Consider the following 13,690-nt stretch of genomic DNA (forward strand, 5'->3'; position numbering starts at 1 on the left):
AATATGGTTCCCCACATGTATATTACTGTGTGTGTAATTATAAAACACTACAGTGATGCTGGTGATGTTAACTGTTGTTATTATGTAGAACAAGTTTAACCTATAGATCAGTCCATTATACTAACAACACAGGGGGGAACACATTTACCTGGAGACCTGGAAAAAATGGTTCCCCACATGTATATCACTGTGTGTGTAATTATAAAACACTACAGTGATGCTGGTGATGTTAACTGTTGTTATTATGTAGAACAAGTTTAACCTATAGATCAATCCATTACACTAACAACACAGTGGGGAACACATTTACCTGGAGACCTGGGGAATATGGTTCCCCACATGTATATCACTGTGTGTGTAATTATAAAACACTACAGTGATGCTGGTGATGTATTTAACTGTTGTTATTATGTAGAACAAGTTTAACCTATAGATCAGTCCATTACACTAACAACACAGGGGGGAACACATTTACCTGAAGACCTGGAGAATATGGTTCCCCACATGTATATCACTGTGATGATTCTTTTTTTTTTTAATGCAAACTACAGGCACACACACATTTTAAGAACAAAATATCTGTATTAGAAATTAGTGTTAAACTAAATTATGCATATATTACAATTATGCAAATATATAATAAAGAAATCCACCTCAATGCAAATTAAAACTTAAATACATATTTATAGCTTAATAGAAATATATATATTTTTAAACGAAATAAAATAAAATCTGGGATGGTGCCCTGGGATTGACTAGCATCACATCCATAGTGCACTCCTGCCGTACGTCCAGTTTCCCCAGGAACAGTTCTGGATCCTCCACGGCCATGACCAGGATAAAGCAGTTACTAAACAGAAATGAATGATTAATTTACTATCTACTTTATAAATAAACTAAAAGAGCAACATAAAATAAAATACAGCAACAAGCAAACTTTTTAGAAATAACATCCCAGTTAACCTTGGTCTAATCTTCAGTACATGCCAGACAATGAAGGTCTTCCTCTACTGGTGGGTTGCCAACACATGACTGGTGGTACCATCTGTCACATCCATCACAGGCTATAATAGATAGATCACTTTATTAATCCCAGAGGGAAAGTCAAGGACATACATATATAATAGCATGGTGCAATGAAAAAGCCAATAAAATTAAGGCATTATTACTATTTCTTTGGTACCACCAGTCATGTGTTGGCAACCCACCAGTAGAGGAAGACCTTCATTGTCCGGCATGTACTGAAGATTAGACCAAGGTTAACTGGGATGTTATTTCTAAAAAGTTTGCTTGTTGCTGTATTTTATTTTATGTTGCTCTTTTAGTTTATTTATAAAGTAGATAGTAAATTAATCATTCATTTCTGTTTAGTAACTGCTTTATCCTGGTCATGGCCGTGGAGGATCCAGAACTGTTCCTGGGGAAACTGGACGTACGGCAGGAGTGCACTATGGATGTGATGCTAGTCAATCCCAGGGCACCATCCCAGATTTTATTTTATTTCGTTTAAAAATATATATATTTCTATTAAGCTATAAATATGTACAGTGTATCACAAAAGTGAGTACACCCCTCACATTTCTGCAGATATTTAAGTATATCTTTTCATGGGACAACACTGACAAAATGACACTTTGACACAATGAAAAGTAGTCTGTGTGCAGCTTATATAACAGTGTAAATTTATTCTTCCCTCAAAATAACTCAATATACAGCCATTAATGTCTAAACCACCGGCAACAAAAGTGAGTACACCCCTTAATGAAAGTTCCTGAAGTGTCAATATTTTGTGTGGCCACCATTATTTCCCAGAACTGCCTTAACTCTCCTGGGCATGGAGTTTACCAGAGCTTCACAGGTTGCCACTGGAATGCTTTTCCACTCCTCCATGACGACATCACGGAGCTGGCGGATATTCGAGACTTTGCACTCCTCCACCTTCCGCTTGAGGATGCCCCAAAGATGTTCGATTGGGTTTAGGTCTGGAGACATGCTTGGCCAGTCCATCACCTTTACCCTCAGCCTCTTCAATAAAGCAGTGGTCGTCTTAGAGGTGTGTTTGGGGTCATTATCATGCTGGAACACTGCCCTGCGACCCAGTTTCCGGAGGGAGGGGATCATGCTCTGCTCAGTATTTCACAGTACATATTGGAGTTCATGTGTCCCTCAATGAAATGTAACTCCCCAACACCTGCTGCACTCATGCAGCCCCAGACCATGGCATTCCCACCACCATGCTTGACTGTAGGCATGACACACTTATCTTTGTACTCCTCACCTGATTGCCGCCACACATGCTTGAGACCATCTGAACCAAACAAATTAATCTTGGTCTCATCAGACCATAGGACATGGTTCCAGTAATCCATGTCCTTTGTTGACATGTCTTCAGCAAACTGTTTGCGGGCTTTCTTGTGTAGAGACTTCAGAAGAGGCTTCCTTCTGGGGTGACAGCCATGCAGACCAATTTTATGTAGTGTGCGGCGTATGGTCTGAGCACTGACAGGCTGACCCCCCACCTTTTCAATCTCTGCAGCAATGCTGACAGCACTCCTGCGCCTATCTTTCAAAGACAGCAGTTGGATGTGACGCTGAGCACGTGCACTCAGCTTCTTTGGACGACCAACGCGAGGTCTGTTCTGAGTGGACCCTGCTCTTTTAAAACGCTGGATGATCTTGGCCACTGTGCTGCAGCTCAGTTTCAGGGTGTTGGCAATCTTCTTGTAGCCTTGGCCATCTTCATGTAGCGCAACAATTCGTCTTTTAAGATCCTCAGAGAGTTCTTTGCCATGAGGTGCCATGTTGGAACTTTCAGTGACCAGTATGAGAGAGTGTGAGAGCTGTACTACTAAATTGAACACACCTGCTCCCTATGCACACCTGAGACCTAGTAACACTAACAAATCACATGACATTTTGGAGGGAAAATGACAAGCAGTGCTCAATTTGGACATTTAGGGGTGTAGTCTCTTAGGGGTGTACTCACTTTTGTTGCCGGTGGTTTAGACATTAATGGCTGTATATTGAGTTATTTTGAGGGAAGAATAAATTTACACTGTTATATAAGCTGCACACAGACTACTTTTCATTGTGTCAAAGTGTCATTTTGTCAGTGTTGTCCCATGAAAAGATATACTTAAATATCTGCAGAAATGTGAGGGGTGTACTCACTTTTGTGATACACTGTATTTAAGTTTTAATTTGCATTGAGGTGGATTTCTTTATTATATATTTGCATAATTGTAATATATGCATAATTTAGTTTAACACTAATTTCTAATACAGATATTTTGTTCTTAAAATGTGTGTGTGCCTGTAGTTTGCATTAAAAAAAAAAAGAATCATCACAGTGATATACATGTGGGGAACCATATTCTCCAGGTCTTCAGGTAAATGTGTTCCCCCCTGTGTTTTTAGTATAATGGACTGATCTATAGGTTAAACTTGTTCTACATAATAACAACAGTTAAATACATCACCAGCATCACTGTAGTGTTTTATAATTACACACACAGTGATATACATGTGGGGAACCATATTCCCCAGGTCTTCAGGTAAATGGGTTCCCCCCCTGTGTTTTTAGTATAATGGACTGATCTATAGGTTAAACTTGTTCTACATAATAACAACAGTTAAATACATCACCAGCATCACTGTAGTGTTTTATAATTACACACACAGTGATATACATGTGGGGAACCATATTCCCCAGGTCTCCAGGTAAATCTGTTCCCCCCTGTGTTGTTAGTATAATGGACTGATCTATAGGTTAAACTTGTTCTACATAATAACAACAGTTAACATCACCAGCATCACTGTAGTGTTTTATAATTACACACACAGTAATATACATGTGGGGAACCATATTCCCCAGGTCTCCAGGTAAATGTGTTCCCCCCTGTGTTGTTAGTATAATGGACTGATCTATAGGTTAAACTTGTTCTACATAATAACAACAGTTAAATACATCACCAGCATCACTGTAGTGTTTTATAATTACACACACAGTAATATACATGTGGGGAACCATATTCCCCAGGTCTCCAGGTAAATGTGTTCCCCCCCTGTGTTGTTAGTATAATGGACTGATCTATAGGTTAAACTTGTTCTACATACTGTTTGTTAATTTTAAAATCACATGGATGCAGTTTGTGAAGTTTAAATGAACGAGAGAGATCACCATAAATGAAACTATTCTTGAAAGTAAATGGTAGTGCAGCTGAGATGAATAACCTTAAACTAGTGTGTGAATAAGAGCATGTCCTGTATTAGGATTTATTTACAAATAAATCTGACACGTTAATTCTAGTTGATTGACAGCAAGGCTGAAGACAGCAGTGTGAAAACCTCTGACTTGCGGTGGAGCAATAAAACCTCTGACAGTAGTTCACTCAGTACTTTAAAGTATGTATTTAATCACAAACTACCTAACATACAACATGAAATGTGAAAAGAACATACCGCTATAAACACATATTCCAAATAAACCGACGCTCAACGAAGCGACTGAAAAAAACGTCATGATTTTTGCACATGCGCGTTAAAGGGGAAACAGGGGGAACTGAATTCTCCGTAACACCTGTTAAAGTAAACTTACAACAGAATAGCGCAAACCAACAGTCGGTGGCTTTTTAGAACCCAATACACAGCATTAATCACAAATATCCAGTTTCAAGCTGAAAATAATAAACATAATTTGAAGTGTAATATATTAAATAGCCTAACTCATTAATGGAATGTTTTTGTTCCGACGCTACTGTACTGATGATCCATGACTACTGAAGGGACAGGTAGAGGATAGTCTAACAGAGTTATTTAAACTAACAGTTATTTGTAATGTAAAATATAACGTAGAGAATATACATGATATATGTTAAATTGTTCAGACATTCAGAAAGATGTCAGCACGATAGCCTAATTTATTTTAACAAATGGAGACAAATAGCCTAAATCACTATCAATTTTACACCATCATAATTAAGGCTAAATTGTCAAAAAAAAAAAAAAACCTTCAAGCATGTTATGTTATTCAGCAAAATAAGCTAACCCTTAATGAATTTTTTTTTTTAGCCTCAGAGCAGCAGATAAGCCAGTCTGATCCTGCTGGTGAACCGAGTAGGCATGGAGAGGCCAGGACTACAGAGACAGGTAGAGAGGATAAAAATGAACTAAAAAAACTATTTTATGTAACAAGTTGCACACAGAACAGATGTGATGGATAGATTCTAAATGATACCCAGTACCCAGATATTCAGAATGCTGAAAATACATTAAAATCAGCCCAAATGAAATAGGTAAACAGGAACTCTTGGAGGCCTTCATGTTAATGTACACAGAGAAGGAAATTCTCATGTCTATAGACAATGACACCGTTATTAATAAAGTTACAGAAACCAGTGCACTGCTTAGGGGGCTAAATATGTGTGTAGTGAAGCTACTTAAGAGTTTAGTGTAAACCTAACAATAGAGCTCCTCTCTGTGGGGAAGACATGCAATATTAATTTCAAATTATTTTTATTTCAACTTATTGCTCCTGTACAAATGTAAATACGTTTTCATCTTTATAAAAATTTTTACCTTTTAAATCTTTATCTGATTTAAATTAAACATGTTTAAGTGAAGTGTTTTCTGTTAACTTACCAACATATACCTGAACTTATACCCAATAAAAAGGCATTGTAAGAGCTAGCTGCTGTTTCATTTATTCAAATTCCAACTGCATGGAAAAAGTGGGCCGGGTTTGGGAATGAAACTCCCGGGCTGAAAAAGGGGCCCACTCCGGCCCTGCTGTGAGTTAATACCCAAGGTAAACAACACAGGTACTTGTTAGCTTAGTCGCTAGTGTTAGCTGCTAAGCTAATTGCAGTGATTTGTGTTTCTATAAGCACTCTGTATTTATATTTATATTCATCATATTAATATTGTAATACATACATTTTTGTCAGATTTCTTGTTTCTGGGTGCTTTGCTTTCTCACAACGTTACCATCATGGTGTAATTTCTCCCGAGATAGGGCATTCAGGGCATTAGATGTATCACTGACTACAAGAAGAACGATGCACAATGCCCTGAGGACCCAGATCTCCCTGACACCTTAAACACCTTTTATGCTCGCTTTGAAGTCTCCAACACCACCTCCCCCTCCCGGATCACCCCCTCCCCGGACGAACCCCTATCTATTAGCATAACAACAGCAGAGGTGAGAAGAACATTGCAGAAGGTCAACCCCCGGAAGGCCCCTGGCCCTGATGGGATCCCAGGTAGAGTTCTGAGAGACTGTGCACACCAGCTGTCTGAGGTCCTGACGGACATATTTAATATCTCACTGTCCCAGGCTAGAGTTCCATCATGCCTCAAAACATCCACAATCATCCCCGTACCTAAGTCCTCTTCAGCATCGTGCCTTAACGATTATCGCCCTGTTGCACTTACTCCTGTCATCATGAAGTGCTTCGAGAGGTTGGTGTCGAGGCATCTGAAACAGTCTATTGATGTAGCGGGGGATTTACACCAGTACGCATACAGACGTAACCGGTCCACAGCTGATGCCATCGCTGCTATAACTCATCAGGCCCTCAGCCACCTGGAGAATAAGGACTCCTACGTGAGACTGCTGTTTCTGGATTTCAGTTCTGCATTTAATACCATCATCCCGCAGAAACTGGTGTCCAAGCTGAAATCACTGGGAACTTCCTCATCCCTGTGCAACTGGGTCCTGGATTTCCTGACCTGCAGGCCACAAAGTGTCAGGATCAACAACAACACATCCTCCACTATTATCCTGAACACCGGCTCCCCCCAGGGATGTGTGCTTAGCCCACTGTTGTTCACTCTGATGACCCACGACTGCAAAGCTCAATTTAAGATCAACCTCGTGGTTAAGTTCGCAGACGACACAGTGGTGGCCGGACTCATCACTCACGGAGTGATCTACATCGATGGTGCAGATCTACATCTACATCGATGGTGCAGCTGTGGAGATGGTCCCCTCTGTCAGGTACCTCGGGGTACACCTGACCGACACACTCACCTGGCGCACCAACATCACAGCTGTCACAAAGAAAGCCAACCAACGCTTGTATTTCCTGAGGAAGCTGAGGAGGGCAGGTCTTCACACAGACATCCTCAGGTCCTTCTACAGCTGTGTGGTGGAGAGCACCCTGACCACCTGCCTCACTGTGTGGTATTCTGGCTGCACTGTGGCAGAGAAGGAGGCGCTGCAGAGAGTGGTTAAGTCTGCACAGAGGACAATCGGATGCAGTCTACCACCCATCAGTGACATTTACACAACCAGATGTAGGGAAAGAGCCACCTGCATCCTCCGTGACCCCACCCACCCCGCACATGGACTTTTCACCCCCCTTCCCTGCGGAAGGAGGCTGCGCTGCATCCAGGTAAAAACATCTAGACTGAAAAACAGCTTCTACCCGGATGCAGTCAGACTGTTGAACTCTTCTACTCCCCATATACTGAACATCTTATCAACACAAACTACCATACTGGACACAACTGGCACACTGTCACTTTGACAATCTTGGGATTGTTGCTACTAGTTTTTGCTGCTACACCTTTTGCAATCATGCACTTTAGTAAACATAAGCTGCTGCAGTTGTTGTGCAATACTTGTAAACTTTGTACTTGTACTCTTTTTTAGTTTCTCAGTTTGTTCTAAATTTTTATTACTTATCTTAGTTTATTCTATATTATTCTATATTTTATTCTATTTTATTTTCTTCATGTCACACACACCGAGACCTGGGAAACTGTATTTCGTTCTATCATGTACATGGTTGAATGACAATAAAGCTGAGTCTGAGTCTGAGTCTGAGATAAGTAAAGTATCTATCACCACCAAGCGGATAACTCGTAGTTGTGTTTGCTGGGTAAATAAATAAATAAAATTTTAATAATGACTGAATACATATATCCTTGTTAATTTAAAATATAAATAGATGCTATTCTGTTGATATTTATAAGCACAAAGTCAAAAGAAAAGAGCTCTCATTCACCAAAACACAAACACTAGTGTAAGAGCCTCACTACGCATGCGCAGACGGAATGAGAGCCTCACTACGCATGCTCCGAGTCATTGGCGTAAGGTGCGCAAAGTGCGTAAGGTGCGTCCGTACTTTACGTACGTATAGTTTACACTATTATTTACATAAAATTGCCCCTATTTCTGTATGTGCAAAGCAAACTATTCAAAAACTTACAGTCTTCCAATGCCTACCAATGTACCGATGTCTTTTAGGATTTTAACAACATAAAGTGACGGTACCACAACAAAACACAGCAGAGCAGGAGGGGAGGAGTGAGGTGAGGTGAGCATGTAAGATGTGAGAGGAGCTGCTACTGTATGTACAGACATGATCTTTACTTTCTGATGAAACGGGAGAAATGTACTGAATTTTGCGGAGAAAAGGTAAAACTAAAGTATCGATCCCATCACACTAGTATCGATCCGATTCCAATACCAACGTTGGTATCGATAATATCGATATTTTTATCAATCCGCCCACCCTTATGGAATACTACAAATTGCCACAACTGCACACTGACTTAGCATATACTGCATACTAACTATTGCCCGAATATATATTGCACGTATATCGCAAACATTTTAAAAAGACATGCCATGGAAGTTTTCTCTTTTTATTATTTGATGCATTGGTCTGTACTGTAAAAAGTACATAAATAAAAAAGTGGTTTATACAAATTCAAATGCACAAAGATTTATAAACACATTTTGCTTTTCTATCAGACTGCATGCTCCTGGCCTGAAGTTGTGTTTAGGTTGATCTTAGTGTTCTGCTCATTGTCGTTCTCATGGGGGTCCAGGGTTACAGGGTCATATGTGCGTCTGTACAGCATTCGGGTCACCAGGGTAATGATAAACATCTCTGTAATCATTAGCTGCTGACTAAACACTAATAGAAAAGTAAATGTTTAAAGGAATGTATTTTAACACCAGATATTTTGAGAAAAGAACATAAAATATAGGAATACTATATAATACATCAAATAAATGTTTGTCACATTAATCACACCAGTGACCACTCACACATTGCTTAATTCATTCGCATTTCAGTTTTAAAATGTATAAAAACCTAATAGACTCTTTATAGAGCCTTTTTTAGCAGCAGTAAGGTTTCTTGTAACTGCTGATCAGACTTGTACAACATTGAGGAGGAGTTTAATTGATTTCTTGTATAAATAGACCTTATTAGGTATGCTACACTTCAGTTCAAAACATAATTGCTCAACCATCATTCATCATTTATTGTGCAACATACATCTTCTCTCAAATTATTTTGTAAAAATGACAAGAAATCCTTTGGGGCAGCCCAAACCCACTAAACTTTCTCCACTATGTTTCATAGTTAGAATAAAGTTTTAGTGTTTGTGTGTGATGCTCTTTTTGTCTCCAAAGTTCTAATTTTTCCACATGACGTTGCAACTGAAACGGTGTAAAGGTGGTTATTTTAAAATCTTTCTACTGTGGTATACATATACCAGTTTGTTGAGTTTTCTTTATAATATACACGCAGACACAGTAAGTTCTTAAGATTTCTGTGGTGTTCTTTTGTTAGCCTTAGATTCTTTCTTAAGTATTCTTAAGTATTGAGTATTAAGTATTAAACAATTCATATTGTTCTCTATGAGACATTTGTCTCATAGTGGCTTGAACACCTGCATCATTAAAATGATTTGCAGTTTATTTCCTGCTTTACTGGTTTTTGTGCTTTTCCTTAAAGTTTCTGTAATTTTCTAGGGCAGAGCAGATGCCACTACAACCCACACCTCCAATCTCACCTCATTACCTCAATACTTTAGAAACTTTTTTACAACTGTTTTCCAACCTTGGCTGTAATTGATTCTTATGTGTTTTATAAAGTTAAAAATGTTTATAAAAATGTTGCTTTTTAAATGACTTTACATTTTAATATGTGATCCCATGTAAACAGTAATAGTGACAGAGCAAGAAAAAAATTGGACACTTACTAGATCCTCTGGCAGCAGAAGAGAAGGGTGGTGAACAGGCTATAGTGCCATCAAGAGCCAGGATATTAATAATGGCTGACTGCAACTGACTCAGAACTAGGACCAGCTAAAATCACAATGTGTAGTTGTTAAATAATTTATTAAAATATTCTAAATATGTATCTAAATAGTTGCATCTAACATATTTAAAAGTATTAATACTTCTTTAAGAACAGATTAGATTAAATCAGAAAAGTGGTAAGTCTACTGCTACCTAAAACACTACGACTAATGAAAGTATACTGTCTTACTGTTGCAGCCAAACTGGTATGGGTGCATTAACAGTATGTTACATGTTATTCAACCTTTTCACTATAGCTAAAGGTAATTTGATTAAAAAATTTGATTCTAAAGTATAGAATAACTGACCTGATACATTGAATATTTTGGGACCATCTTGATGCTGCGAAGTTGACTTTTAATATTCATGAACATAATGCCTACAGGCCATAATGATATAATAGTCAGGACTCCTATGAATGGATTAATCCAGATTGCAGCTCCTGTTATCTCTAGCTGAGTAGAAATACAGATAAACAATGCTTATATGTACACATATACATTATTTCAGAAAATATTGACATACTCTTATTGGAGGCATGTACCTACCAAGTACCTTACTTAGAACACACATCTTAAACATGTTGGTCATTTTATGAGCTACATCTAACATATAGATGCACTTTGTGGGTATACAATTACTGACTGTTACCCCTGTATTGTTCTGTACCTCTTGTTATAGATATGTAGGTAGTAACTAGAGTTGTTTTCTTTTTTATTCACAATGTGAAAAAGTGCACAGATTATCAGTATATGTACAGTATGTGTGTTGTACATACCACCATACCAAAGTTCCATTTTTAACAGAATGACAAAGTTACCACAGAATAGACCTCTAAAGAGCCCATTGCTTATGTATGGATGTATTATATGTTTGTGTAAAGGGTAGTAATTTTACATACATCAGAAAGATCAAAATTTCCATTGGTCCATAAGACAACAGCAAAGATGGAGAGAACAGTCTTCATAATGGCATATTGAAGAGAACCCAGCTTTAACAGGAACAGCATGCGTCTAGACAATATAAATGGGGTTAGTACAGCATCTCATTAGCAAAGCATTTGTGAACATTCAACTTCTTACAACTCAGGTTTTATAAAAGACTCTTAGATGCAAACAAATAGCATCTGCAGGCTGACTTATTAGGGTGACATTATTGTGTCCTAATTTTGCAAGTCACACCTTCGTTTTTCCCCTGTTGTTTGTTTAGTTGTTCTGCTATATAGAAACTGTACATTAATATTTGCAGACATGTTTTTATTTTTTAATAGTTTGATTCAAAGGTAGTGTTTACTAACTGTATTTACTAAGCAAATGAAATACTTTTATATTCCTCTGATGTTCTCTGATAATGAGTGCATATTTATTAGATTACTTTTAATACTTCTGCCTCTCAATTTTTTATATTATTGCAAATATTTTTACACTGTCAACTGTACCCCAAAATAATTTTTTTATATAAATTGTTCTAATAAATAATAGTTTGTAATGATTAATTTGTATTTTCTGATCCACAAAAATAAAAAATTTTTTAAATATTTTTGTTTATGCATTTTCTCCCCTTTTTCTCTTGAGTTTTAGCATATCCAGTTACCCAATTGCATTACGCTTTCTCTCTGCTGATGCTGATCCCGGCCCTGATTGAGGAGAGCGAGACTAACACACGCCCCCTTCGACACGTGTGCAGTAGCTGACTGCATCTTTTCACCTGCACGAGGCGAGTTTATATGCGAATCAGCTTTGTGTACGGAGAGCCACACGCTGATCAACGCATTATCCCTCGACTCTGTGCAGGAGCCATCAATCAGTCAGCATAGGTCATGATTGCCTCAGTTATGAGGAGTTCCCTGTCCAGCTCCCACCCTGCATGAACAACAGCCAATCGTTGTTCATGTAGGCGCCCAGCCCAGCCAGATGGCAGAGCTGAGTTTCAAACTGACAAGTTCAAAATGTCAGCTCTGGTGTGCTAGTGTGTTTTTACTGCTGCACCACCTGAGTAACAGTAAAGAAATTCCCAATGCAAATATTTAACTGTTTTGGTATAAATTGTTAATGAGAGCTGGCTATTTTACCGTGTAATATGTACCCGAGGTAAACATGCGCAGTAGCAGCAGCATGGTCCTGTGTTGATTTTAAATGTATGTGCTGCTGAGTACTTCAGGAAAGCTTTTTCTCCTCCACACTCCTCAATCATGAGGATCAGGACCTTGTAGACCACTACTGCAAAGTACCTAGAGACAGGATAGGGTGACACTCAAATTAGTGTGCACATGGGTACATAAAAGTAATATTTAACATTTTACCATCCTCTGCACTTCTATGTATTGAAAATTACGTATTACATGCTACAGGTAAGTGACCAGTTAATGAGAGTGATTTTCAGTGATTTTCTTACGAGTTAGAGGTCATATCTGTAAACATAGTAGCTCTAGGGATCCACATTCCAAGACAGGACATTGTAGCAATAACCTGCATGGGATACAAAGATAAATTGCATGTATAGTATTACCAAATCACAATACAGGCTGTCTTAATATACAATATAGCATATGTATAAATATATATACTTGATTGTGTTACAATTTGTTAGTTTAGGTGAAATGAATTAAAAATGTGTATTATGCACAATTTTATTTTAAGAAGTCTTACTGGTGCAGCACCATTGACCCATATGATGGTGGTCTTCTTTGGTGAGGGTACATTTTTGTACACATAAACACACTCCTCCAAATACAATACTAGTGATACTGTGGCCATAAATGTCAGAATTGAATACAAAGCGACATCGAAAATATCCAGCTCTGTGGAAAAAAATAGTTTTTGTTTGTTCTGATGTATAAATTGAGTATGTCAACTTCAGTCATGGAATATTATCAGGCTTGATAAATTATATAGGTCTGTAAGATTAGTTCAGTCATTATTATTATTATTATTATTATTACTATTAATATTAACAGCACTAAGTAATATCATTTTTATTAATGATCTAAAATCATTAAGTGTGACAAATATACAAAAACAAAGGGAAGCTGTTTTTACAGAATTGTATATAAGCCATATCTTTTTTTAAAGAGAAAAAGACTACATTAATCTTGTTTAGTGTTGGATTATAAATCAGGTAAACTTGAGACTTAATGATAACATGATAGTATGACAATTTCTTGCCATGATTTTTCAGATAAGTTATAAGCAAAACCACTTGATCGCTTATCATGAACTCAGATAAACAATAAAAACACTTACCATTAATGACGTCTATAGCTAGAGGTGGCTCACCCAAGCATGCAGGATCTATAGTTCTATTCAACTGATCCATTTCTAAAACTTAAACTCACTAAATTAAATTGGGGTGTTCCAGTGAACAGCTCCAGGTCTGGGAGTAAAAGCTTCTGTGACTCTTGGTAAAAAAAAAAGTGCTGAACTATCTAGTTGTTAGGACATAAAAAATCCTGGAAAACTCCTCCTCATTGCTTGGATGTCAGTGACTCGTCCAATAAAGGCACAATAGTGAATGCAGGGCTCATCTATATGGTTATTGTCCAGTTTTACTATACAGAATTAGCAATAATTTTAAGAGGTTTTGTTTCAT

General features: G+C 37.8%; 1 protein-coding gene and 1 long non-coding RNA gene across 2 annotated transcripts; both read right to left on the reverse strand.

Moving 5' to 3' along the window:
* Positions 1 to 629: 629 nt before the first annotated feature.
* Positions 630 to 4,587, reverse strand: LOC134330493 (uncharacterized). Its single transcript, XR_010015008.1, has 3 exons — positions 4,462 to 4,587; positions 964 to 1,064; positions 630 to 850 (listed from the first exon to the last, which is right to left on the reverse strand). It is a non-coding gene; the product is annotated as an uncharacterized LOC134330493 (long non-coding RNA).
* A 4,051-nt stretch (positions 4,588 to 8,638) lies between these two features.
* LOC134330868 (organic solute transporter subunit alpha-like) lies at positions 8,639 to 13,417 on the reverse strand. The gene is made up of 8 exons (XM_063012139.1): positions 13,345 to 13,417; positions 12,751 to 12,902; positions 12,497 to 12,570; positions 12,174 to 12,332; positions 11,004 to 11,115; positions 10,411 to 10,557; positions 10,003 to 10,108; positions 8,639 to 8,927 (listed from the first exon to the last, which is right to left on the reverse strand). Exons 1-8 carry the CDS (start codon positions 13,415 to 13,417, stop codon positions 8,758 to 8,760), a joined length of 993 nt encoding a protein of 330 aa, XP_062868209.1. The 3' UTR covers positions 8,639 to 8,757.
* Positions 13,418 to 13,690: the final 273 nt, after the last annotated feature.

Source organism: Trichomycterus rosablanca, chromosome 16 (genome assembly GCF_030014385.1).
Source record: "Trichomycterus rosablanca isolate fTriRos1 chromosome 16, fTriRos1.hap1, whole genome shotgun sequence".
NCBI classification, from domain to species: Eukaryota; Metazoa; Chordata; class Actinopteri; order Siluriformes; family Trichomycteridae; genus Trichomycterus; species Trichomycterus rosablanca.